This window comes from Haliotis cracherodii, unplaced genomic scaffold, assembly GCF_022045235.1.
Source record: "Haliotis cracherodii isolate W230 unplaced genomic scaffold, xgHalCrac1.p SCAF_17, whole genome shotgun sequence".
Classification (NCBI taxonomy): Eukaryota; Metazoa; Mollusca; class Gastropoda; order Lepetellida; family Haliotidae; genus Haliotis; species Haliotis cracherodii.
The window spans coordinates 2,284,453-2,312,202 of NW_027266272.1; the positions used below are offsets into that span (position 1 = coordinate 2,284,453).

Genomic DNA, 27,750 nt, shown 5'->3' on the forward strand with positions numbered 1-27,750 from the left:
TGAGCAACGAATCACGCATGCAATCAGTTAAGTCGCTGAATTTAATAACCCGTCCATCAAGTTGCCTCGTTCGACAAGCATCTTTGCTAGGGATCTGGGTGTCCTTGTACAAAACAACCTTAGCGCTATGACGGTACATGAGTTACGATCACCTTAGCGCAAAGATCGCTTTGTACAACGACACCCAGGTCTTAACCGGAATCACCACCGGTTTCACTGGTCAGTGCGTGTGAGGGCGAAGGATATATATTATATGTATCCATTCTGACGCGAGTTTCCCAAAATTAGGATACGCCCACTCAGATGTAATACTATCTTCTGTATTAATCGACTGTCCGTAATACGTTCGAATTGGCCCGCATATGGAAGCACCCGAAGACCAACGCGGTACAGATACCTGGCCTTGAAACATAAGGAGATAAAACAAGGAGTGGTCGGCTCGGAGTCGGTATACTGTATTTAAGTGTGGTATCCATGCTAAACTGCAGCATGGCATTACAGTGCCGTCGCTATATAAATGCAAAAACCGCGAACGCGATGTTTACCCTATTTCACCCAACTTTAAATGTGACAATGTGTTATTTAACTTCTATTTCATAATTCGCGCGCGGTCCACTCCAACCTTGACCTTCGTATCAGCATTGTTTACTTCCGGTATAATGGCTGACACTTGCAACACATGTAGTCAACACAATCTAGTCCATCAGAAAGTGGTTGTGTTGTGATGACAGTTAAGCAAAGACCTGCGGATGAAGATAATTCGTACTTATTCAGTCGGAAAGGAGTTCTATCAACATGTTAGGAAACTTATTTGAAGAAGAGAAGGGTGCCTTTGAAAGTCTTGAGACAACTCCTTTCACTTCTGAGAAAGGCGGGGCACCCAGAACACCCCGATCTCAATGTAACCTCGCCGGGATCGCCAATCAGGGCGCGACATGCTATCTGAACTCGCTGCTGCAAACACTACTTTTAACACCAGAATTCAGAGGTATATCATTCTAAGTAATATGAAGTTTTATTAAAGATTACAATTTTTTTCACTTAAGCTTGGGAAAAGATCTACAAGATATGTGTGATTGGCATCGCCATATTACCACATTAACTGTGATGAGACTGTGGTAATATTTATACCAGCATATCGGCGATTTATTAGCAGGTCATGACGGTTCAGTGACAAACGTAGCTTAAGCATATGTTTGCATTTTGACACAAGCACATGTCCAGATTCAGTGTCTATTAGGGCTGGGATGGGTACTCAGGTCGGGTGGGTACTGAGTAGGACCCGGGTTCCTACAGGACTCCCCCAACCTGTGGTTACTGGTTAGTCACGTGATATATTGTTTAATGAAGATGATCAAGGACTAATGTCCTAATGTTTGGATTTCTTTCTGACTATGCACCCATTCTTTCTGACTTTATATGTTTGCATAAAGAAAACACTTCAGTCAACTTCAGTGTATGCATGACCATATCGTTTTATACATGTATCTAAAAACATTTTGACATGAGTACAGTCAAACGTTTCCCAATCGGTCATTTTCTAGATACATCTTGAGATCTACAGCGGGTTCCCCATAGGGTTAGGTAATAGGGGGGTAGGTACCTGGGTGGTAAATTTGGACTTGTCCCTGCCCTAGTGTCTATATCAATATATGTATGCAACTGCTTCAGTAATAAGCTTGGTTTTCCTGTGACAAAAGCAAGAGTGTGGTATATCGAAGTGGTATATGGCAATGTAATTTGCTACACAGAGTTGTGTCTCCTAGTCATGCCAGGATCGGCTAGTCAAGGTTGGATTCTGAGATTTGCCTAAAATAGGATCGTTGATAAGATGTCAACACCACATAATTCACTTTTAAGGTTTTGTGAGTTGTAAACTTGTGGGCTGCATTAGTTTATGCTTTCTTCCCACATTAGTTTGGATGACATGCCTTGATATGACTGAAATACTTTTCAGAATGATGTTCAACACAACTCACTCACTTTTTATATGCTATCGGTGGGCCCAGATATTTTGCATGTGCGCACTCTGTCTCAAGAATATAAACACAACTTTAGTGCTTTCATCTTCAAAGTATATGATTTGTAATTCTGTTTCCAGAATCCCTGTTTCAACTGAGAGAAACAGATCTTGGTTGTTTGGAGGACAAGGATAAACCCGGCGCCAAGGTAACAGTCACTTTAGCCTTTTTATTCTCACCTATAGAGAATATTATTACACTATCAATTATTTCATAAGTAGGTTGTTCTTACTTTACTTCAGTAGAGCATCACAATCCTAAAAACCCTGTGGAAATTCCTGTTCAGAATCATCTTCCTGAGGCAAGGGAGTTTGCCGACTAAAAAAGTCCAGTTTCCACCCTTGCCAAAATAGTCTGAAATTATGGAGTTATGTTTTGGCTGGACTAATGAATCATAGTCTATTCAAAATCGCGTAATGAAATGGACATCCGGTTCGTAAACTGCTGTACAGATTTTGGTTGATTGCAGGATTGCAGGATTTGACCTTGGCGTCAACAGCCATTTTCCAAATCTTTTCATATTTTTAGTCAAAGTTGTCAAGTGATTTGCTGCACTTCATGAAGTAAGACTCGTTTTAACACAATATAGATTTTGATTATCCCTCAAATCGTCTTGACTGGGTGTAGGACCGTGATATAACTGGAATATTGTTAAAAGTTGCGTTAAACCCAACTCACTCACTCACTCACTCTTCACTGGGTGCAGTCAGTTTGTTTGAAGCAAATGCCAGTGTTATGAGAGGTGGAATCTGATTGGTCAATAGTAGAGACATGGAAGGGAACTAACTCATCATAACCACTGGTGGCGCAACGGTCGATCCCAGAAATTCCAGCCTAGTTCGGCAAGGGTGGAAACTGGTCTTAACAGTCAGTTAACTCCCTTACCTCGGGATGATTGGTCAGAAAAGCTGTCCAGTGTTTGTTGCTTGTCGTAAGCGCTAACCTTGGGCTCTGTATGTCCAGATCTGTGACCGAGTCGATTGTGTGGCACCATACCGTGATGGTGTTGATCATTGGTCCTGCCTAGGGCACAGGTTTGCTTGGTCCAGAATAGAGTATATTTACAGGCTGATGTGATAGCGTTGGGATATTGCTGACTGGGCAGTGAACAACATTCACTCACTCACTCCTGAATGACTGCCTGTGTTGTTCTGTATTGAGATTCAGGCCCCGTACGTCTCCTGTAACCATGGTAATGATAGAGGATGGTGATGGGATGATAGTATGTGGATCTGATTGGCTGAAGCACACACTCATCATGTTGAAGGCCCGGGTTGAATACTCACATGCGTACTGTGTTGGAAATCAACTTCTGGGGACCCTACCATTTTTGTTATAGATAGTCAAATTTTAGATATTTGTTGTACATAGAAAACTATTTCGGCATTACATTTTGGCTGGAATAACGAGTCTTTGCATAGTCTATTTAAAATCATGTGCCGAACTGATCATCCAGTTCATAAACAACATGGATTTCAACGTGCAGATTTTGGTGGACAGATATTTTGCAAATCTTTCCATGTTTTTTATCAAAGTGCTCAAGTGATTTGATTCACTTTGCAAGGTAAGACTCATTTTATTACAATATAGATCTTGATTATCAATCAGATCGTCTTGACTAGATAGCGCCATTTTTTTTTAAGCAAATGCAAGTGATATGAGGTAATCTGATTGGTCAATAGGAGGGACATGGAAGGGACATACGGTAACTCGTAATAGTCACTGGTGGCGCTACGATCAAACCTGGAAATTCCAGCCTAGTACGGCAAGGGTGTAACAGTCAGTTAACTCGGTCTTCAGCAACCCATGCTTGTCGTAAAAAGTGACTGTGCTTCTTGTAAAAGGCGACTAACGGGATCAGGTGGTCAGGATCGCTGACTTGGTTGATGCATGTCATCGTTTCCCAATTGCGTGGATTGATGCTCATGATGTCAATCACTAGATTGTCTGGTCCAGAATCCATTATTTACAGACCTCCGTCATATAGCTGGAATATTGCTGAGTGTGGCGTTAAACAACAAACCAACCAACCAACCCCCTTGCCTTGGGAAGGTGGCCAGCGGATGTCTCAGGCTACTTTCTCAGGGATTGTTGACACCTAATATATACTGCTGAAACTAAGACTTATAAGTTAATTGTCCAATGACTCCTAGTTTAGAAAATGGCTGTGACAGTTGTGTTTCATACCCTCAGGTTCGAGTGATTCCGCTGCAGCTTCAACGCCTGTTTGCCCGTCTGCTGCTCCTTGACCAGCAGAGTGTGTCCACGGCCGACCTCACGGAGTCCTTCGGCTGGACTAACAACGAGGTAAGTTGCTACATGGCAGAGTGTCATCCTTGATTGTCAACATTGTTGGTATTCTTATGTTCCTAAAGCTTTTAGAATATTAAATATGCCCTTGGGAGCATGCTTGTCCCAGTTGTTTGAGGCACAATTTGCTGTGAAGGACCAGAAGCCTATGATTGTAGGTTCAAAGCCACTTTTACCCTGAAAACTGTGTTTGGTTTGCCTGTACCAGACCCGTATTTCTGCGTTTTGACCAAGAGTTAAACATCTAAGACCTCGCCCTGTGAAGATCCAGGTTAGAATTGGTCTTCAACAACCACTGCTTGTCGTATGATATTGGAGGTCAGGTTCAGTGACTTAGTTGATGCATATCATAATATCCCTATTGCGTGGATCGATGCTCATTATGTCAATCACTGGATTGTCTGGTCCAGATTTGAATATTTACAGAATGGCGTAAAGTTGGAATAATGCTGAGTGCAGTGTCAAACAAACAAAGAAAACAAACCTAAGACCTGTATCACTTTTTAAAGCTCAACCCAACCCAACCCAACTCACTCACTCACTCACTCATGAATTCCTTGCAGCAATTCCAGCAGCATGACGTGCAGGAGCTCAACAGGATCCTGTTCAGCGCCATTGAAGACTCCCTGGTGGGGACGTCCGGGCAGAGTCTCATACAGAGGCTCTACCATGGAAACATCGTCAATCAGGTACATGTTGTCATGGTAACATTGTCTATCAGGTACTAGTTGTCATGGAAACATCGTCAATCAGGTACATGTCATAGTAGCATTGTCAATCAGGTACATGTTGTCATGGTAGCATTGTCTATCAGGTTCATGACATGGTAACATCGTCAATCAGGTACATGTTGTCATGGTTACATCGTCAATCAGGTACATGTTGTCATGGTAACATTGATAATCAGCTGTCATGAAAACAATAAATCAGGTAAATGTTTCAATATGAAGACCATGAATCAGGAACATGCTGTCATAGAAACTTCACCAATTAGGTATGTGTTGTCATGGAAACTTCACCAATTAGGTACGTGTAGGTACTTCATCAATCCGGTAAATGTTTCCTTGCAGATATTATCAGTCTGGTACATATTGTGCTGTAAGGTTTGAGAAATGATAAAGTTAGGGAACCTTCTTCTGATATGTTTGACATTTTTTTGTCAATATGTATTTTGTCCACAGATCATCTGCCAGGAGTGTGGGAAGATCAGTGAGAGGAGGGTGAGTACTCTCTGGGGGGACAATACAAACTACATAGAACTAAATACCTGCCCAGTATGGCACCTATCTCAGCAGCACCTTCACAGTGTCATACATGATCACTTGACATTTATAAAAATAAACGGCTTCTCAAATCTAATATTGGATTGACCTTAGTGGGAATGAGGCACTTTTTATTCCCTGTTAAGTAAACAACCTTAGTGTAATGACAAAACAACATGAACAGACCAATTATGTCATGGATTTGTTTATTTTTCTTTTTGAATCATTTTGCCCGAAGGTACTAACAATTTTATGAGGGTTCTGCTTGGTTTTGGAGACTGGTGTAAAACAACTCATAAACACTACCCAAGATGCAAGGCATACTTGCAGAAGAGATTATGCTTGGTGTAAAAAAAAAATTTACAATATTGGTCAAGGTATATTATATAACTGGAATATTGTGTGTGCAGCATTAAACAAACAAGTAACAATTCCTTTATAAGAACCCAGCCGATGACTTGTGTGGTGCTTCAGGAGGACTTCCTGGATCTGACGCTGTCTGTGAGTGGCATGGACAGCCTGGAGACGGCACTCGACTGCTTCTACTGCAACATGGAGGTCATGGACGGCAAGAACCAGTACCGCTGTGACCGATGCCAGAAACTAGTTGATGCTAAAAAGGTTGGTAGCGTATGTTTCAATTTGTAAAGTGTTGTGGCCCGACACGCCTACATCCCTAACCCTGTACATGGAGAGTCATAGCTGGTGGGGCCGCCACCTTGGTCTAGTGGATAGAGCGTCTGCCCGGCGAGGGGAAAGTCGTTGGTTCGATTCCCAGATGTGACATACTAAAAGATTGTACTTGTTTTCCTGCCTCAGTATTTTCTTCAATGCTGCGACGTCTCACAAGGATGTTACAACGCAGTGACTTCAAAGTTTATGCCTTGTATTCTCATTACCTTTTGATGTCACAAAATTATCTGTTTGTTTTGATATATAAATCTGTGTCTTTTACGATCTAACATATGTGCATTAGTTTGTATTGTAGATCTTAACTTAAAATATGTCATTAAAGGACATTCTTAAATGTAGAATAATTAAATTTTTGTTGTGTCCATTGAAATTCCTGCAGTGTGATTAGCTGAATTGGTCACGTGTTATTGCATTCGTTTCCCAATGAATGTAAAAAATTAAGCCACGCCCACCAAAGCAGACTACTTTTTTTGCTCCGGAATGTCAGGGAATCACAATATTACAGTCGCGTGTATCGTCATGCACAGGACATTTAGCGACATTCATGCATATTCATCGTCCAAACAACTCTTTGAGAAGGAAGACAGAGAAGGAATAACACCACAAACTTTCAGACTCGCTTGCCTGTTTTTCCCCGCTCGCCTCGGTTCCACAATTTTCATGTCTTCGGGTTTCATTTCTGACAAGCATTTTTCCAACTGTGTTTTCCCGTTCTCAGGTAACTAATGTTTGAATCTGGCAGTCGGTAACTGACCATGTCATTTAAAACAGCCACCTTCTCCAGAACATATTTGTTCCGGTTCGTTACAGTCTAACGCCAGTTCTTCTCACCTCTTGCCTTAATTGACAGATCCTATGAACTTTGTTTTTATCATACTCTCTCTTGATTGGCTGCTGATTTTGTAGGCGTGTCAAGTTATGTGCATAAATTAAACATTCACCTGATTCATGTCACGGCACAGTATGTATTCCTACACACAGAATGTTTATCAATGTTTATTTGTAAGAATCTGTTACGTGGATTCATACAGTTTGCACATTGTTTTTTCAATTCATACCTCAATGAACAAAAAAAAAGTACACAGTCAATGCTTGTAATTAGATTCGACAATGAAAACATGCTTATAACGAACTGACGGATATTACGCACTATTTCTTCGGTCTCAGCTATTGGCTGTATATTTCATCTTATAAAATTAATGGATATAACGAACACGCTTATAACAAAATAATGGATATAACACACTATTATTTTATTTCATAAAGAAATAACGGATATAGCGAACTCACTTTGTGCTCTGTCAATGACAATGTTTACGTTTATAAGAAACTGTTAATTTCTGTGCTGTTCATGTGTCACCAATCAGTCTATCAAAACATCAGCGGCCCTGCGTGGCTCTTCAAAACGGCAAAAAACAGTTGAAGACAAGTGATTAACAGGATCAAGTACTGATACCTTGACCCCAATTTACACCCTCAATTAACAATACTGTCAATTTAAATGTGACGACTGAAGAGAAAATTCAGTCGAAATACTTAAAATGAACTACGGTTATAACAAGCTAAAATTAGTGGTCCCTCTGAGTTAGTTATAACCGTAGTTTACTGTAGTTTGATTTGATACATACGCTCGTTCATCATTTAAGGATTGACTGTATTTTTTAGGTATGAATCGAAAAACCGATATGCAAACTGTATTAATCTGTGCTCGTTATGAACACTTACTGTACAGTCTTCAGCATGCTGTACACAAATTTAGAATTAAATTCAATGAACACTCCCTGAAAAAATTGTAGGGCATGCTGTACATTTTTTAACTACATAGCATGCCGTCTTCAATTTTATCTACAATAAGACGGCATGCATTACTATCTGTAATGGTCGGTGTGCTGTGCGTGTCCCTGACTGTTCATTGTCACCGGGAAGCACTGGATCCACAGGACTACCCCACTGTCCTACTGATGTGAAATTTGTGAATACAGATAGATATGTTTGGTGTCTGTTACAGGGTGCCAAGATTCGCAACCTCCCTCAGGTCCTTACGATCTCCCTGCTAAGGTTCAGCTATGACTTTCAGAAGATGCAGAGATACAAAGTGAGAGTTAACCCTTTATTCCCCATCACTGCGTAGCCATCAGGATTGTAGGATTGTGTGCAGTAACTGTTGGATGATTGCATATGTTAGTGTTAGCAGACTTGGAAGGTATCGTATTCGACTTAATAAGCGCCCCACTAAAATAAGTGCCCACGGCGACATTTGCTAAGATTTTGGCTAGTGAAGAATCCCAATTAGCATCCCTTCCGATTGATCAATGTACACAAGACTTATTTATTCGCGTATAATATGCACTCGTGTGTTATATGCACCCTTAATTATGGGCATTTAATTCTGGAAAAATATATCTGTTGTACATAAATATTTCAGGCTGTCAGCATAAACCATGAAATTTATCTTTCAACTTTTTGTCACCAAAATTGCATTCAAATAAGAGCCCCCTAATTCTTTCTAATTTTGAGAGCGCCCTGGGCACTTATTACATCGAATACGTTTTTTTTTTCTTGTAAACCTGATGTCACTCGTCCACAAAGTTTGAATCTAGCCCTGCTTGAAGAGGACAAAATGTTTACTATGTTCACTATGTTTTCGTTTTCTGTTAGTTTTATTCCGTTTTTTTACATAAATAATTTGACACCCTTAAAATACTTCTGCCTAAAATGCTGTTTTTCGTGAGTTCTTAATTCGCATCAGTTTATCTGCTGCACCAAGTTTGTCTGAAAAAGTCACCCAAGCGATACCTGCAACGAGTTACAACAAACGAGACATAGCATATTTGTGTATAATTCACTGTAATAGAGTTCTGGTATGTCACATGCCTGAATGTTAGTTTTATTCAGTTCCAATTTGTTGCAAAATTGATGTATTGAGATCTGGTTCAGAATTATAACCCTGCTTCTAGTTTATAAATATTACACCATTGTATTTTTGTTTGTCTTGACAGTTGACTAAGTGACTAGTCTTGGGATAATGGACTAGTATGAATTCTGAAGGCTGTTAGTGATTTTCTAGCTGACTAATCAGATGAGGCAAAGACGTATATACATCTCAATATGTCTTTAGATAAAGTGATCCTTTCTCACTCTGCTGCATTGTTGGGAACATGTCTTCATGCTCACGATGATTCATGGACATCACAGATTGTTAACATCTCGTCATTAAATCAGAATCTTGACTTCAGTGAAGTTGCTCTTTTTAGGCGACCCGTGAAGATCCAGGGTAGAACTGGTCTTCAGCAACCCATGCTTGCCATAAAAGGAGACTATGCTTGTCGTAAGAGGCGACTAACGGGATCAGGTGGTCAGGCTCACTGACTTGGTTGATGCATGTCATCGTATCCCAATTGCGTGGATCAATGCCCATGATGTCAATCACTGGATTGTGTGGTCCAGAAACGATTATTTACAGACCGCCGTCATATAGCTGGTATATTGCTGAGTGTGGTGTTAAACAACAAACAAACAAAACATTCAGGCATGTGACATACCAGAACTCTATTGCAGTGAATTATACACAAATATGCTATGTCTCGTTTGCCGTAAGTCGCTGCAGGTATTGCTGGGGTGATCTTTTCAGACAAACTTGGTGCAGCAGATAAACTTATGCAAATTTAGAACTCACCTAAAACAGCATTTTAGGCAGAAGTATTTTAAGGGTGTCAAATGTTTTATGTAAGACTACCCAGAAGAGGGGGTAAAATGATATTGAGTACCTAAAGAAAAATATAAATACCCTATGTGATTAGCTTCAAATATTGCCATGAGTACCGGGTTTCTCTTAGATCTTGTCAACTACTATATTTGCCCGATGGTTTGCGTGGTGTTTCAGGAAACAGGGAAGTTCACATTCCCCATGGAGCTGAACATGAAACCCTACGTGGAGAAGGTACGTTGCCACGGTTACTGTCACTCAGAGATGATTCAGTTGAAAAAAGGTCCCCAAGCAATCTGCTGTGGGTGGTTGACTTGGTTGAATGTTTGTAATCGTGGCGACATTGAACATTGCCTCTGGTTTGTCTGGTCCAGACTGGAATGTTTACAGGTGGACATGTTACTGCTGGAGTGTTGCTGATGTATCTATAATTGTATCATTTTGTATCGATACTTAACTTTACAAGATGTTGCGGGTCCTGCCAACGATGTAATTAAGTGGACTGAGGCGGTGTAAAAGATATAAATAGCATCAATATGAATGAACGTGTCCACGTCACAGCCCAGGTCTATGCACGAGATACTGTTGGTAGGACAACCGGGAGTAAGAGTGGGAGATAAAGCGCACGTAATGGGAAATAGAGATCACTCGTGGAATATGAAAATAACTTTAAATATGACAAATACAATTTTGACTTACTTGTTACTGTGGTTGGTTAGAACAGATCCCCCGGACCCTATGCTGGTAGTAAGAGGCTGGGTAATGGATTTGATTGTCAGGCTTCGAGATGTCTTTGACTTTGATAATTTATCATCATACTCAGATTGTTTCCATGCTCACTGGGGGCACGGGCGGCCCAGTCGTGTAAGGCGCTGCAATTCGCTGTGCAGAGTTGCGTCCCTTGGGCACGCCAGAAACCTATGATTGTGGGTTTGAATCCCGGTTCGCCCCGATTATGTTTCTAGGTTTGTCAGCACCATACCCGTACTCGTGGGTTTCACCGAAGTGTTAAACTTCTGAGACCTGCATCACTTCGGGCTTTCCTCCCACATTAAGCTGACACGCCGCGATATAACTGGAATACTGTTAAAAGCGGCGTTAAACCCAACTCACTCACTCACTCCATGCTCACTGGTTTTGATCTTCCAGGCCGCCATCATGTAGCCGGAATATTTCTGAGTGTGGCGTTTAACAAAGAAAACAGATAATGTAAAGGGGTGAGAGTTTTGGAAACAAAACTTTGTTCATTTAAGTTTTCTTCTTCCAATTTTATGTCCAGACGTCCGAATCTGATGATGATCTTCAGTATGAGTTGTTTTCTGTGGTGATACATCGTGGCGGAGCGTATGGGGGCCACTACCACGCCTACATCCGCGACATCGACAACCTGGGACACTGGGTGCATCCTGTAAGTACAACCACTCTATGGACACTGAAGCAATCGGGGAACGAAGCACCACAGGTCCAGCCAACAAACTTCAAGTCTGCAATTTGTTTTCAATGTTACTGAAGACCACAAATCAGCCACTGCCTGTCTCCTTGTTTAGGTAGACAGGGGGCCTAGACACACTGATACTAAACACGAGAATGCAAATGATATGTAGGGTCATAATGTTCATGGTGGGCCTGGCACAGGAACCGATCACATTGTTCGACTCTGATACCTGATGTGGAGATTATGGGCAACATACACATTGTTTGACTCTGATACCTGATGTGGAGATTATGGGCAACATACACATTGTTTGACTCTGTTACCTGATGTGGAGATTATGGGCAACATACACATTGTTCGACTCTGATACCTGATGTGGAGATTATGGGCAACATACACATTGTTTGACTCTGATACCTGATGTGGAGATTATGGGCAACATACACATTGTTTGACTCTGATACCTGATGTGGAAATTATGGGCAACATAAACATTGTTTGACTCTGTTCCAGGGTAAGGTAGATGTGCAGATTATGGGCAACATACACATTGTTTGACTCTGATACCTGATGTGGAGATTATGGGCAACATACACATTGTTTGACTCTGATACCTGATGTGGAGATTATGGGCAACATACACATTGTTCGACTCTGATACCTGATGTGGAGATTATGGGCAACATACACATTGTTTGACTCTGATACCTGATGTGGAGATTATGGGCAACATACACATTGTTTGACTCTGTTACCTGATGTGGAGATTATGGGCAACATACACATTGTTCGACTCTGATACCTGATGTGGAGATTATGGGCAACATACACATTGTTTGACTCTGATACCTGATGTGGAGATTATGGGCAACATACACATTGTTTGACTCTGATACCTGATGTGGAAATTATGGGCAACATAAACATTGTTTGACTCTGTTCCAGGGTAAGGTAGATGTGCAGATTATGGGCAACATACACATTGTTTGACTCTGATACCTGATGTGGAGATTATGGGCAACATACACATTGTTTGACTCTGATACCTGATGTGGAGATTATGGGCAACATACACATTGTTTGACTCTGATACCTGATGTGGAGATTATGGGCAACATACACATTGTGTGACTCTGATACCTGATGTGAAGAATGTTGGCAACATACACATTGTTTGACTCTGATACCTGATGTGGAGATTATGGGCAACATACACATTGTTTGACTCTGATACCTGATGTGGAGATTATGGGCAACATACACATTGTTTGACTCTGTTCCAGGGTAAGGTAGATGTGCAGATTATGGGCAACATACACATTGTTTGACTCTGATACCTGATGTGGAGATTATGGGCAACATACACATTGTTTGACTCTGATACCTGATGTGGAGTTTATGGGCAACATACACATTGTTTGACTCTGTTACCTGATGTGGAGATTATGGGCAACATACACATTGTTTGACTCTGTTACCTGATGTGGAGATTATGGGCAACATACACATTGTTTGACTCTGATACCTGATGTGGAGAATGTTGGCAACGTACACATTGTTTGACTCTGATACCTGATGTGGAGATTATGGGCAACATACACATTGTTTGACTCTGATACCTGATGTGGAGATTATGGGCAACATACACATTGTTTGACTCTGATACCTGATGTGGAGATTATGGGCAACATACACATTGTTTGACTCTCATACCTGATGTGGAGATTATGGGCAACATACACATTGTTTGACTCTGATACCTGATGTGGAGATTATGGGCAACATACACATTGTTTGACTCTGATACCTGATGTGGAGAATGTTAGCAATGTACACATTGTTTGACTCTGATACCTGATGTGGAGATTATGGGCAACATACACATTGTTTGACTCTGATACCTGATGTGGAGATTATGGGCAACATACACATTGTTTGACTCTGATACCTGATGTGGAGATTATGGGCAACATACACATTGTTTGACTCTGATACCTGATGTGGAGAATGTTGGCAACGTACACATTGTTTGACTCTGATACCTGATGTGGAGATTATGGGCAACATACACATTGTTTGACTCTGTTACCTGATGTGGAGATTATGGGCAACATACACATTGTTTGACTCTGATACCTGATGTGGAGATTATGGGCAACATACACATTGTTTGACTCTGATACCTGATGTGGAGATTATGGGCAACATACACATTGTTTGACTCTGTTCCAGGGTAAGGTAGATGTGGAGATTGTCAGCAAGCGCAAAACAGGAGCTGTAGAGTTGATCAAAACCAACTCCCCTGCCGAGCTCATTGAGATTATCCTGCAGAAACATCCTAACCAGGCCATGCCAGTGGACCAACTGGGATCTGTGAGTACAGACCATTGCCGTAGTGGCCCGAGTCAGTGGTTACAGACCATTGCCATAGTGGCCCGAATTAGTGAGTACAGACCATTGCTGTAGTGGCCCGAGTTAGTGAGTACAGACCATTGCCGTAGTGGCCTGAGTTCGTGAGTACAGACCATTAAGTAGTGGCCCGAGATAGTGAGTACAGACCATTGCCGTAGTGGCCCGAGTCAGTGAATACAGACCATTGCCGTAGTTGCCTGAGTTAGTGAGAACAGACCATTGCCGTAGTGGCCCGAGATAGTGAGAACAGACCATTGCCGTAGTGGCCCGAGTTAGTGAGTACAGACCATTGCCGTAGTGGCCCGAGTCAGTGAATACAGACCATTGCCGTAGTTGCCTGAGTTAGTGAGTACAGACCATTGCCGTAGTGGCCCGAGATAGTGAGAACAGACCATTGCCGTAGTGGCCTGAGTTAGTGAGTACAGACCATTGCCGTGGTGGCCAGGGTTAGTGAATACAGACCATTGCCGTAGTGGCCCGAGTTAGTGAGTACAGACCATTGCCGTAGTGGCCCGAGTCAGTGAATACAGACCATTGCCGTAGTTGCCTGAGTTAGTGAGTACAGACCATTGCCGTAGTGGCCCGAGATAGTGAGAACAGACCATTGCCGTAGTGGCCCGAGTTAGTGAGTACAGACCATTGCCGTGGTGGCCAGGGTTAGTGAATACAGACCATTGCCGTAGTGGCCCGAGTTAGTGAATACAGACCATTGCCGTAGCGGCCCGAGATAGTGAGTACAGACCATTGCCGTAGCAACCCGAGATAGTGAGAACAGACCATTGCATTAGTGACCCGAGTTAGTGAGTACAGACCATTGCCGTAGCGGCCCTAGTTAGGGAGTGCAGACAATTGCCACAGCGTCCCAAGTTAGTGAGTGCAGACCATTGCCACAGCAGCCCAAGTTAGGGAGTGAAGGAAGTGGCGGCATCAGCAGTAGCGTAGTAATGCAGCACGGCTACGTTAGTTCTTGTGTAACAAGGGGAAGCTATGGGGAATTTTAACAAGTTCAACATGATTGTTCACTTTAGATAAAATGGACAGAATTATCATAAAATGCCCCACAAGTTGTCAGGCATGGTGCTGGCCACTGGTTGATAATGCCCTCATTTTGCCTAACAACGGGCTATGAATCACGTTGCCATATTATGTCAAGGCTTATCTGCAAACTAACATAAACAATACGTCATCATATACTCAACTTTGGCCCTTCATGATAACATCTGACCAACCATGGCTAATAGATTTATGGATTCAGTCGTTAAGCCCGGTACTATCTTTCAGAATACCCCGTGTTAAAGTTTTCGAGGTTGCATGATTATAAATCAAATTCTCCTGTCACAACTATCGGTGTGAAAATTGTGGTTTTACGTAAAGCAATAGGTTTTCCTGGTCTGTGGATGTCCGTCTGGTGTATACTGTCAGAGTGAACATTGTTGTGATTTCAGGAAATCAGCAAGCAGACAGGCGTCACATGGAACAAGCGTTTCAAGAAGAACAATGGGACTCTCACCAAGGTACACACTGACCACATCACTTCAGGGAAATGGTCAGCCAACGTTGGCTGGTGTTGTAACATGACCAGGTGTATCCCTCCCTTGTTATTCTGGGGGGTTGTCAAACAAACACTCATAGTCAGTGGATAAACTGCAAAACTGATTCCAAGTGATGAGAAATTTGACAATATTTATTAAATGAAAACCAATTATTTCTCTATGATGGACCGTCTCCATAGTCTGCTGGTAGAGCGTCCGCCCGGAGAGCAGAGGGTCTGGGGTTCAATCCCTGGCCACTGCATACTAAAATACATTAAAAGATGGTACTTGTTGTTACCCTGTCTGCCGCTTGGCATTAAGGAGCTAAAACTAGGACAGGTCAGCTCTGAGGCAGTATAGTGTGTTTGAGTGGGGTATTCATGTTAAACTGCGGCATGGTATCTCGGCTAGACTATTAATCGGCATCTGTCCAGACTTGTACAAGCAGCCACACACACGCTATATTAGTGCAATAATCTTGGACGCGACATTAAACCCCATTTCACCTCGCCTCACCTCCTCTTTGGTGCCTGATAGAATCAGGGGAGGTAACTCTACCACTCCTTCTGACATTAAATATTTGCGTTCTCTTAGAAACAAGTATGATGATAGTTATGATTAATTGATGCCTTGGGAAATCTTTTGGAATTGTCTGTACAGAAATTATTTTCATTTCAGTACCTGAGCAAGCGTAAGGGCCAAATCGTGTACAACCCCGACTCTAGATGGGTGATGTTGGCGGGCAGCGAGCCTCCATCGACAGACAGTACGACTACAGGGACAGACTCAAGTAGTGTGTCTTTATTCCCAGACACTGGTAGTGTGTCTTCAGTCACAGACACTGGTAGTGCGTCCTCTGTCACAGAGGAGGCAGCGGGGACAGATCTTGCTGTAGCAGACGTCAGTGGCAGCCATGACACCACCAGTGTCCAATCTGGGGACAAGGAAAACAGGAATCCTCACAAGTATGTACAACTTCCTAATTCTGTACGTTTGTATTTCTCCTGCAATCTAAACTGGCATTCTATTTTGGTGTTTGTTTTACCATATCAAATGGTGAATGAGTATTGTTTTACAACACTTTTAGTAATATTCCAGCAATATCATGGTGGGGACACCAGAAATGGGCTTTTACCCATTTGGGGAATTGGACCCAGGTCTTCAGTGTGACAAGCAAACAATTTTACCACTAGGTTACCCGACCGCCCCACATCAAATACCAGGGAGGACACAGCCATTAGCCTGTCCGAGTCTTGTGAAAATTTAGATGGACAAGTTATTTTCTCCCAAATCTAGCTATGTTACATAAGCTACTAGTCAGAAATGACTTGCAGATTAGCTAGATATGACCAATGGTGTCTCCGGTTTAATAGTAGGGAAAATAGATACAATGCATCTGTGCAATTTAATGGACATCTGACACAAGTTGTCCTGTAAGGTTGACAAGTAGACCCATCCCAGTTTTAAACTCAACTGACTGAAAGTCAAGTGAGCTTTTGTTGTCTGTTGTCGTCTGTTATCTGGTTGTCAGTCCCTAACTTTTCCATGTTTGACATCTCCGAAGAAACTACAAGGCCGGTGAAGGTGAAACTGTATGAACGAACCCAGTGATGGTGGCTCTAAAACATGCTCTCAGAGTTCTGATCTAATTTTAAACTTTCCCGTCGTCATTTCTTCCTAATTCAGGTGAGCTTCAGCGTCTTGTGGCTCTGTTTTATGTTATTGTGTTATTGTGTAATTGTGTTATTGTGTTATTGTGTGCAGACCGCCAAGCCCAGAGTCTGCACCAGTGGGATATCGGTGGTTCAACTTCGACGATTCCCGAGTCTCCCCCATCACGGTGAAGGAGATCGAAAACCACTTCTCAGGGAGGGAGAGTGCATACATGTTGTTCTATCGGAGAAAACAGAAGTCGAGAACACAGGAGGGTAGGTCGGCATGGCTCCCACATTGACATTTTAAAACAAGATTAATCAAATACCTTGTAGAGGAGGAATTAATAATTATATAAGCAGCCCCTCACTGTAAAGCCTCCCTAAAAGTATCATGAAAAGGGGGGCTGGTCTCTTCCACTTGAGAGGGGAGGCTGGTTTGTCTATTCCACTTGAGAGGGGAGGCTGTTTTGTCTATTCCACTTGAGAGGGGAGGCTGGGTTGTCTCCTCCACTTGAGAGGGGAGGCTGGTTTGTCTATTCCACTTGAGAGGGGAGGCTGGGTTGTCTATTCCACTTGAGAGGGGAGGCTGGTTTGTCTCCTCCACTTGAGAGGGGAGGCTGGTTTGTCTATTCCACTTGAGAGGGGAGGCTGGTTTGTCTATTCCACTTGAGAGGGGAGGCTGGTTTGTCTATTCCACTTGAGAGGGGAGGCTGGGTTGTCTCCTCCACTTGAGATGGGAGGCTGGTTTGTCTATTCCACTTGAGAGTGGAGACTGGTTTGTCCATTCCACTTGAGAGGGGAGGCTGGTTTGTCTCCTCCACTTGAGAGGGGAGGCTGGTTTGTCTTTTCCACTTGAGAGGTGAGGCTGGTTTGTCTATTCCACTTGAGATGGGAGGCTGGGTTGTCTCCTCCACTTGAGAGGGGAGACTGGTTTGTCTATTCCACTTGAGAGGGGAGGCTGTTTTGTCTATTCCACTTGAGAGGGGAGGCTGGGTTGTCTATTCCACTTGAGAGGGGAGGCTGGGTTGTCACTTCCACTTGAGAGGGGAGGCTGGTTTTTCTATTCCACTTGAGAGGGAAGGCTGGGTTGTCACTTCCACTTGAGAGGGGAGGCTGGTTTGTCTATTCCACTTGAGAGGGAAGGCTGGGTTGTCTCCTCCACTTGAGAGGGGAGGCTGGTCTTTTCCACTTCCACAATGTCAAGGTCATTGACAGATTTCTTTACTTGTGAACAGGATAATTCAGACTGTATTTGCAGTATATAACCATAACTTTACATTTGTGAAATCACATAGCTGAATAAGAAGGTCAAGATCTTTAGACCAGAAGTGCCTATGACTTTGTCATGCAGGTATCTGCTTGTTACTGCTCAGTGATGTAGGCTGCCAGCCCAAAGATACACCCAGCACTGTATATGCTTCAGGCACATACACCGGGAAGGCAACTGACTGCAGGGTACTTCTGTTATGAACAATTCTTGCACACTGAACAAAACACATTTCGGGATCATGAAATATTTTTTTGGATATTTTATCAAATTGTGTGTTCAGTCCTCACTTGTTTGCCCAGTTGTCTAAAATGCTTCAATTTGATGTACAGAGTTGTGCCCCTTTGGTCTGCCAGGATCCTGAAGCCCAGAAACTACACATTGTATGACACACTCTCCACTGTCTTGTTATTTTTCTTCAGCAGATGGAAATCCTGGGTACCAGATTCCAGACAACATCCTGGCAGATATCCTGCTTGAGAATGATAACTTGGCAAAAGACAGGTGAGACGTTTGTCTCCTCCAGGTGAGAGGGTGTCAGGTAGTCTTGTCCAGGTGAGAGGGGGTCAGGTTTTTCTCCTCCAGGTGAGAGGGGGTCAGGTTTGTCTCCTCCAGGTGAGAGGGAGGTCAGGTTTTTCCGTTTAGGGGAGGGGGGGGTCAGATTTTTCTCCTCTATCTGCGAGGGGAGTCTGATTTGACTCCCTATTCAATGCGAACATTGAAGCCTGAGTAGCTGCTCATACAGACCCTGAAACAATAATATCTGAAACCTCTTAAGAAAGTCTACAATACTTTGGCAAATCTAGGTATTTAATTTCTGAAAATGAAGAGATTTTCCCTGCTCCTTTTCATTATGTATTAAAAGACAATTTCAGGAAAAATATGAAAGCAAATTATTTCTGAGACTGAATGTTGGTTTAAATCCAGGGCAGTCGAATATCTCTTCACTCTGCGGAAGATCATGAAGACTCATAGTTTATGTGACATTTAAAACTTGGTTTAAAGGAATTATAACTGTCGGGCTTGCATCATATAAACACACTTTGAAAACGCTTGTAGCAGGGATTGGAGTAGCCAACAGATGACCACCTCACCTTGCAAGTTAGCTGATTGACCTCCTTAACCTCCTTAACCTCTTTGGTTAAGCGTCTGACCTCAAATCTGAAAATCAGTGGTTTGAAATACAATCACAGGACTTTTGTACGGTCACTACACATCCTGCCCCTGACACTGTAGATGACATTCTTACATTCTGTAGATGACATTCTTACATTCTGTAGATGACATTCTTACGTTCTGTAGATGACATTCTTACATTCTGTAGATGACATTCTTACATTCTGTAGATGACATTCTTACATTCTGTAGATGACATTCTTACGTTCTGTAGATGACATTCTTACATTCTGTAGATGACATTCTTACATTCTGTAGATGACATTCTTACATTCTGTAGATGACATTTTACATTCTGTAGATGACATTCTTACATTCTGTAGATGACATTCTTACATTCTGTAGATGACATTCTTACATTCTGTAGATGACATTCTTACATTCTGTAGATGACATTCTTACATTTGTGGAGCTATAGCACGAACGGTTTGTTCTAAAATTCTGCTTTTGTTCGCAGACAAGAGTACGACATGAAGGTCAACACGATCACCGTCCAGCTCCACTTCGAGCCTCACTATCACTACAAGGAGGGAGCGCTGAAGCTGTCTCACCCCAGCGGGAAGTTTTCCGAACTCACCATCGACAGACGGAAATCTGTGGCAGACTTGTTGGTGTCTGTTAGAGAGGTTCGAAATATTTGGTTAATTTTGTCTGTGAGAGAGGTAAGACTTATTTCAGTGATTCCTTATAGAAGGAGAATGGGTGATGCAGACGTGTGAGGGGATGCAATACGCTGTGCAGAGTTGCATCCCTTTGCTGCCAGGATCCGGGTTTCGAATCCTGATCATGATCCTTCGTTGCCAGCACCTGTTTGTGACTTGGCCAAGGAGATTAAAGTCTACCATTTGTGTCAGTTTGGGGCTTGAGCAAATATAATTAACACAGTGACATCGATATTACTAACTCACAAAGGCAAGTTTAAAGTTGGTGCACTGAAAATGTCACATTATTAATGTTATGGTATCAGATATGTTCAATTGGTTTATAGTTTTTGACTTCTGATTATGTCTGGTACATAAACATAGCTACAATGAGATAAAAGCTGATTATTTAAACTTCCAAATGATAATACAAGTGTAATCAAGTCTGTGACCTATACCAAAGTTCTATCGTTATTTTTGTACTGCCTTCTTCTATGTCCCATCAGAAAATCTGCTTCAGTCAAAGACTTCCTGATGTTTACATATTGGAAAATGATTGGTAAAACAGTAAATCCAGATTCAGTGTTTTCACATATTTTTAGCCTTGTATATACACAAAGCATAAAAACATAAAAACACTGACAAAGACAAAGTCCTACACACATCTCATAACTTTCAAAACAATGCTAATTACTATTTCAAATAATGCAGATCCGTTATGCCAAAATGGGGACTTGCAGCTGAAGTTCACTAATTATTATGAAATAGACTTTTATTATGAAAATCACTCAAGGTCCCGTCACAGACATATCATCTGTTCCAGGTGGGTGGGAATCTGGTTCCTGACAAGTTGACTCTGCACAGAATGCGTGATTTACCTGCTGGGTTTCACCTGTATGATTGTGTCTCAGGTGAGTAAATTCTTCCTGTATGATTGTGTCTCAGGTGAGTTCCTTCTTACCTGTATGATTGTGTCTCAGGTGAGTTCCTTCTTACCTGTATGATTGTGTCTCAGGTGAGTTAATTCTTACCTGTATGATTGTGTCTCAGGTGAGTTCCTTCTTACCTGTATGATTGTGTCTCAGGTGAGTTAATTCTTACCTGTATGATTGTGTCTCAGGTGAGTTCCTTCTTACCTGTATGACTGTGTCTCAGGTGAGTTCCTTCTTACCTGTATGACTGTGTCTCAGGTGAGTTAATTCTTACCTGTATGACTTTCTCAGGTGAGTTAAATCTTACCTGTATGATTGTGTCTCAGGTGAGTTAATTCTTACCTGTATGATTGTGTCTCAGGTGAGTTAATGCTCACCTGTATGAATGTGGGTCAGGTGAGTTAATTCATTACTGTATTGACATGATTTGCCTGCTGCTGTCGCGACACACATTTTGAAACCATTCAGCGCTTGGACATCGTAGAGATATCATATGATGGATGTCTATTTTATAACCCTTGGAAATGTTTTTTAATACGGTCATGACAAGGGTTGAGATGTTTTTCATTTTGTGTTTCCTGATTATATTTGCCACCAGCCCCATGTCTTGGCATCCAGTTTATCAACTCTTGAGTCATGTCAGTGTCTGCAGCTGATACAAGTAAAACTAGACTAGAATTTTCACATAAAATGCATAACCATGGATGCAAATAAGCTTTGTGCAATTTTTTTTTATTGATTTGCTAGAAAAAAAGATGGACAAATAAATTCAACATGAATGATTGGCATGTGCATATCAGATAAACAATCATGGCATACTGCATGCTGCACCAGACTTGACTGTTTACCAGCCACAGTCATATACATGTACCGTATTCGACGTATTAAGCATTCAGGGCACTCTTGAAATTAGAAATAGGTGGCTCTTATTAGAATATTATTTTGGTGAAAAATACAGAGTTGAAAGATAAATTTCGTGGTTTATGCTGACAGCCTGAAGTGTTTATGTACGACAGATATATTTTTCCAGAATTTAATTGCCCATAATTAAGGGTGCATATAACACATGAGTGCATGTTATACGCGAATAAATAAGTCTTGTGTAGATTGATCAATCGGAAGGCATGCTAATTGGGATTGTTCACCAGCCAATATATTAGCAAATATTAGCAGGGCGCTTATTACGTCGAATACAGTAACTGGAATATTGCTGCGTGCGACATTAAACAAGCAACAAACAAACAAAGGATGTCTCTGTTTCAGATGAGCCTGAGAAGCTGATTTCATCTTTGAACATCGACAACAACGCCAAGCTGTTCGTGTGGGACGGGGAATTGGTCTGTATTTGCTTCTAGTATCTGTAACATTTAACTGGGGAAATTAAAATAATATTGGTGTATTTTATGCAGTTGCATTGCTACGATGTGCCAGGATGTTGAGAATTTTGGATTATAACCCACAAACACCAAATCCTGGCACAGGTAGGGGAGGCAACTATGAACACCTCACCTATATCTTTAATATTACTGACTGTGGTGTAAAACAACATTCACTCACTCTCTCCCCACCCTCTGTGGCAGGTTGGAGGGGGGTCCATCCCTACTGGTCCGGAATGTGAGCCCATCTATCTGACTATCGTCTACGGCAACCCGTCCCAGTTTAGCTGTGGCTTTTCCAAAGACATCTCGTTTGCTGCCTTTAAATCGTCAGTCTGTGCCTTAACCGGAATACAAGAGTCAGATCTGACTCTAAAGAAGATCGTGGGATCTGACCTGTCGCCTGCCTTTCTGTCCTTGAATGACGAGGATGTTTCCTTGCCCTTGGCTGTTCTGAGTTTCCAGGATGGAGACCATATTGTTGCTGAAGACAAGACGAAACAAAAGTGAGTTTTATTTGGCATCCATATTGTTTTCTTGTGTTTCTCATCCCTGTGCTTAGCTTCAAATGGATTAGGTTCAAGTGTGTCCCAGTCGTCTAAGGTGCCGCAATTCGCTGTGCAGAGTTGTGCCCCTTGGGCACACGAGAAACCTATGATCGTGGGTTCAAATCCAGGTCCGCCCCGATCATGTTTCTAGGTTTGTCAGCACCATACCAGTCCTCTTTTTTAGATCAATAGCTTGTCCATATGTGAAATGGTTTTTTTTAAATCAAATACTATTAGTCATACTTTAATAAAAAAAATGATGAGTGATTTCCCCCTATGCCTCTACAGTTGAGTTTGAAATTGGCTCTAGTGGTAATAGTTTTAATCTGCTTTTAGCAATATTCCAGCAATACAAATGCGGGGGACACCAGCGATGGGCTTCATGCATTGTACCCATGTGCAAATTGAGCCTGGGTCTTCAGCGTGACGAGCCAACCATTTAACCAATAGGTTACCCCACCGCCCCTTAGGTGGTAATAAGTGCATCTAGTGCAATACGTTGGACACAAATCAACTAGTTTGTCAATTGTAAAGTTAGAATAGGTCATATTGAAAAAAAATTCTTGTGATTGTTTCAAGAGTAAACCCTTCTCGGTATGACCGCCTCCGTGGTCTGGTAGAGAGCGGAATTTCCGGGGTTTGATCCCCGGCCGCGTCATACCTAAAGATGATAAAAGATGGTACTTGTTGTTACCCTGTCTGGTGCTCGGCATTAAGGGGCTAAAACAAGGACTGGTCGGCTCGGAGTCAGTATACTGTGTCTTGAGTGGGGTATTCATGTTATCATGTTATACTGCGGCATGGTATCTCAGTAGGCTAGCACTATAAATCGACATCAGTCTGAACTAGAGCGTACAAGTACACAGACACACACACACACACACACACACACACACACACACACACACACACAATAAGTGCAATAATCTTGGATGTGACATTAAACCCCATTTCACCTCATCTCGCCCTTCTAGGTATTGAACACTGCTCCTCAGGTGAGATTGTGCGTGGTCGTGATGGGTGTTTTTCATGCTTATACAGCAGTTTTTGACTTTCCGCTTGTGACTGACATTTATTTCAGTGACGCCGTGGCCCCCGCAGCTGTGAGCAGGGGAAACCAGTTTATTGTGGTCGTGGAAAACAGATGTGTGCAGGTCGGCTTTTAAGTTTTGTTTCTCAACATTTATTACCTCTATTTGTTTTGTATTATCCAGGTGAACAGTGAAATCTTTCTATGCAGTTGTACAATCAAACCTTGCAATATAGTTGTACAATCAAACCTTGCAATACAATTGTACAATCAAACCTTGCAATACAATTGTACAATCAAACCTTGCAATACAGTTGTACAATCAAACCTTGCAATACAGTTGTACAATCACACCTTGCAATACAGTTGTACAATCAAACCTTGCAATACAGTTGTACAATCAAACCTTGCAACACAGTTGTACAATCAAACCTTGCAATACAGTTGTACAATCAAACCTTGCAACATAGTTGTACAATCAAACCTTGCAACACAGTTGTACAATCAAACCTTGCAACACAGTTGTACAATCAAACCTTGCAATACAGTTGTACAATCAAACCTTGCAATACAGTTGTACAATCACACCTTGCAATACAGTTGTACAATCAAACCTTGCAATACAGTTGTACAATCAAACCTTGCAACACAGTTGTACAATCAAACCTTGCAACACAGTTGTACAATCAAACCTAGCAACACAGTTGTACTATCAAACCTTGCAATACAGTTGTACAATCAACCTTGCAATACAGTTGTACTATCAAACCTTGCAATACAGTTGTACAATCAAACCTTGCAACACAGTTGTACAATCAAACCTAGCAATACAGTTGTACTATCAAACCTTGCAATACAGTTGTACAATCAACCTTGCAATACAGTTGTACAATTAAACCTTGCAATACAGTTGTACTATCAAACCTTGCAATACAGTTGTACAATCAAACCTAGCAATACAATTGTACTATCAAACCTTGCAATACAGTTGTACAATCAAACCTAGCAATACAGTTGTACAATCAAACCTTGCAATACAGTTGTACAATCAAACCTTGCAATACAGTTGTACAATCAACCTTGCAATACAGTTGTACAATCAAACCTTGCAATACCGTTGTACAATCAAACCTTGCAACACAGTTGTACAATCAAACCTAGCAATACAGTTGTACAATCAAACCTTGCAGTACAGTTGTACAATCAAACCTTGCAACACAGTTGTACAATCAAACCTTGCAACACAGTTGTACAATCACACCTTGCAATACAGTTGTACAATCAAACCTTGCAATACAGGTGTACAATCAAACCTTGCAATACAGGTGTACAGTCCATTATAACACTGAAGTCCACTGAAAATATAAGACAAGAGGTAAGACTCAACCGATTCAGGGATCAGGTACCAAAACATATTTTGTAAGTACTTCATAATTTCTACAATAAGTAATGTGCTAGGAGGAATAACAGACTGTGTGACTGCTTCCATGGTCTAGTGGATAGAGTGTCTGCCAGGAGAGTGGAAGGTCGTGGGTTCGAACCCTGGCCGTCTTGCGCTCAGCATTTTTGGAGACAAAACAAGGACTAGTTGGCTCGGGGTCCGTACACTGTGTCTGATTGTTAAACTACGGAATGGTATCTCAGTGGGCTTCCACTGTTTTCAGTATGCCTAACCAGTCCTTCTTTGATGAAATAGTAAATTTAAAAGACAAGACAAAATTCATACCAACTTTAACTTTTTTTAATAATTAATGAAATGGGTAGATAATGATCTCTGCCAACTTCTTACTACGAGAACAAAGCAGTCTCAGAAGCACACCAACCATGAAATACACTTCCCTTAAACCGTTTCTGGGTAATATCTTGATCTGTTTCCGTGGATACCCTTGAAGTTTCACTGTGCTATCACAAATCAATGTAGTTTTTATTACTTTTGTTGCTGTGAAATATTATATGTGTATTTCCAATAAATTTGTGTGACATGCAAAACACTAAATATACCGGGGCAGCCTGTTCTACAACTGTGAGATAATATGTTTATTTTTTTTGTAGACTCAGTGTCAATACACAAGACAAATAGAAGTCATTACTTTTGTTTGCTATGAAAAATCAGCTATATATATTTCTATGAATACACAATGACATTTAGAAAGTGGTCAAATGTAACTAATGTTATATTTGGGATAACACTTTCTTAGTAAAGTACAGATCCTAGTACTTTTTGGGGTTGAGTCCCGTCCGAATATTGTGTATTCATAGCTTTCGGCCATGGGAGCCGTGCCAATTTACACTTGTCAGGGGGGTACTCAAAGTACGTGATCTAGACTACTAGTTGTCGGACTTCCATTTTTGTGGAAGGCTCGGTGGCCCAGTGGGTTAGATCGCTGACTTTGTGTGCTGGCGATTAGGTGCCTCACCCTGGCAGGTGTGGGTTCGAATCCCGGACGGGACTCAACCCAAAAAAGTACTAGAATCTGTACTTTACTAAGAAAGTGTTATCCCAAATATAACATTAGTTATATATATATTTCTGACAATAATATGTATGGATTACAGAGGAATAAATTTTTTTTTTTTTTTCTAAATATTTTTAAAGAAAGTGTAGCAATTGTGAGACAATGTATTTATCTTTTCTGCAGACTCAGTGTCGTTGGACAAGACAAATAGAGGTCACAAAGGACATGGTGAGTGATTGTTGGTTTTGTTTGAAGGTAGAGATCTCATATACATCCCTGTATGTCCACCCGTGGAGATCCGGGGTAGAACTGGTCTCCAGCAACCCATGCTTGCCGTAAAAGGCGACTATGCTTGTCTTACGAGGCGACTAACGGGATCAGGTGGTCAGGCTCGCTGGCTTGGTTGATGCATGTCATCGTATCCCTGTTGCGTAGTGATGCTCATATCAATCACTGGATTGTCTGGTCCAGACTCGTTTATTTACAGACCGGCGTCATATAGCTTGAATATTGCTCAGTCCGGCGTTAAACAACAAACAAACACCTCCATCTTGAGGTTGCTTATATTAATAAATGAGGCCACACAGTTTCATGTCTTGTTTAACAAATGTTTTTGGTCAGTATGGCACATAGTCCTGTGTACTGCCCTGTCACAAATCAGGTGAAGTTAAGCGACAATGGTCACGGAGAGTCCTTGGATGACTCTTTTTGGCAGCTTGGCTCCTGACAGTTTCTGCAGCTTCGATCCTGCCCCACACTGAAGCACATGTGACACGTGTGGCATCTCCTTGAGCAAGTGACTTTGTTCGAAATGTGCCCACCTAGCAGTGAATTGGTACGCGGTAGGATGAGAAAGCAATGTGGTTGTTAACCTTCTAGTGCCTCACAGGCAGCTTGGGTTGTATACTCCCCAGGGAGTTGAGAATGAAATAATTAGTGCACACTGTTGATCTATTGACAGGGTTAATAATAATGCAGCGCTTAAAGCCTTCATGTATATGTGGTTATGCACTTTGCAAGTGAACTATTGTTGTTGTTGTTGTTGTTGTTGTTTTCAAATCCTTTGTTGATTTTTAGTTAATTCTCTAAATTAAGATCCTAAGGAAAGTCCTTAAAGTTTTTAAACAAAGTGTTTCTTTATTTTCAATCTCACAAAACCAGACAGGGCATGGGTGGCCAAGTCGTCTAAGGTGCCGCAATTCGCTGTGCAGAGTTGCGTCCCTTGGGCACGCCAGAAACCTATGATTGTGGGTTTGAATCCCTGTACACCCTGTACATCATGTTTCTAGGTTTGTCAG

At 41.7% G+C, this 27,750-nt stretch overlaps 1 protein-coding gene across 2 annotated transcripts in view; it reads left to right on the forward strand.

Moving 5' to 3' along the window:
• Positions 1 to 667: 667 nt before the first annotated feature.
• The window catches only part of LOC139464824 (ubiquitin carboxyl-terminal hydrolase 40-like), a 58,623-nt gene continuing 31,540 nt past the window's right edge, over positions 668 to 27,750 (forward strand). The window contains exons 1-20 of one of the 2 annotated variants that reach the window (XM_071246343.1): positions 668 to 988; positions 2,102 to 2,169; positions 4,215 to 4,328; positions 4,895 to 5,020; positions 5,513 to 5,551; positions 6,068 to 6,214; positions 8,295 to 8,381; positions 10,170 to 10,226; positions 11,272 to 11,400; positions 13,660 to 13,800; positions 15,285 to 15,353; positions 16,050 to 16,336; positions 17,136 to 17,299; positions 18,716 to 18,797; positions 19,927 to 20,095; positions 20,934 to 21,021; positions 22,306 to 22,379; positions 22,623 to 22,924; positions 24,048 to 24,120; positions 26,636 to 26,680. In XM_071246343.1, coding sequence (XP_071102444.1) covers positions 796 to 988; positions 2,102 to 2,169; positions 4,215 to 4,328; positions 4,895 to 5,020; positions 5,513 to 5,551; positions 6,068 to 6,214; positions 8,295 to 8,381; positions 10,170 to 10,226; positions 11,272 to 11,400; positions 13,660 to 13,800; positions 15,285 to 15,353; positions 16,050 to 16,336; positions 17,136 to 17,299; positions 18,716 to 18,797; positions 19,927 to 20,095; positions 20,934 to 21,021; positions 22,306 to 22,379; positions 22,623 to 22,924; positions 24,048 to 24,120; positions 26,636 to 26,680 — 2,454 coding nt within the window. In that variant the 5' untranslated portion in view covers positions 668 to 795. The remainder of the gene's footprint in view (positions 989 to 2,101; positions 2,170 to 4,214; positions 4,329 to 4,894; positions 5,021 to 5,512; positions 5,552 to 6,067; positions 6,215 to 8,294; positions 8,382 to 10,169; positions 10,227 to 11,271; positions 11,401 to 13,659; positions 13,801 to 15,284; positions 15,354 to 16,049; positions 16,337 to 17,135; positions 17,300 to 18,715; positions 18,798 to 19,926; positions 20,096 to 20,933; positions 21,022 to 22,305; positions 22,380 to 22,622; positions 22,925 to 24,047; positions 24,121 to 26,635; positions 26,681 to 27,750) is intronic. The other variant, XM_071246344.1, reaches the window with a different exon arrangement.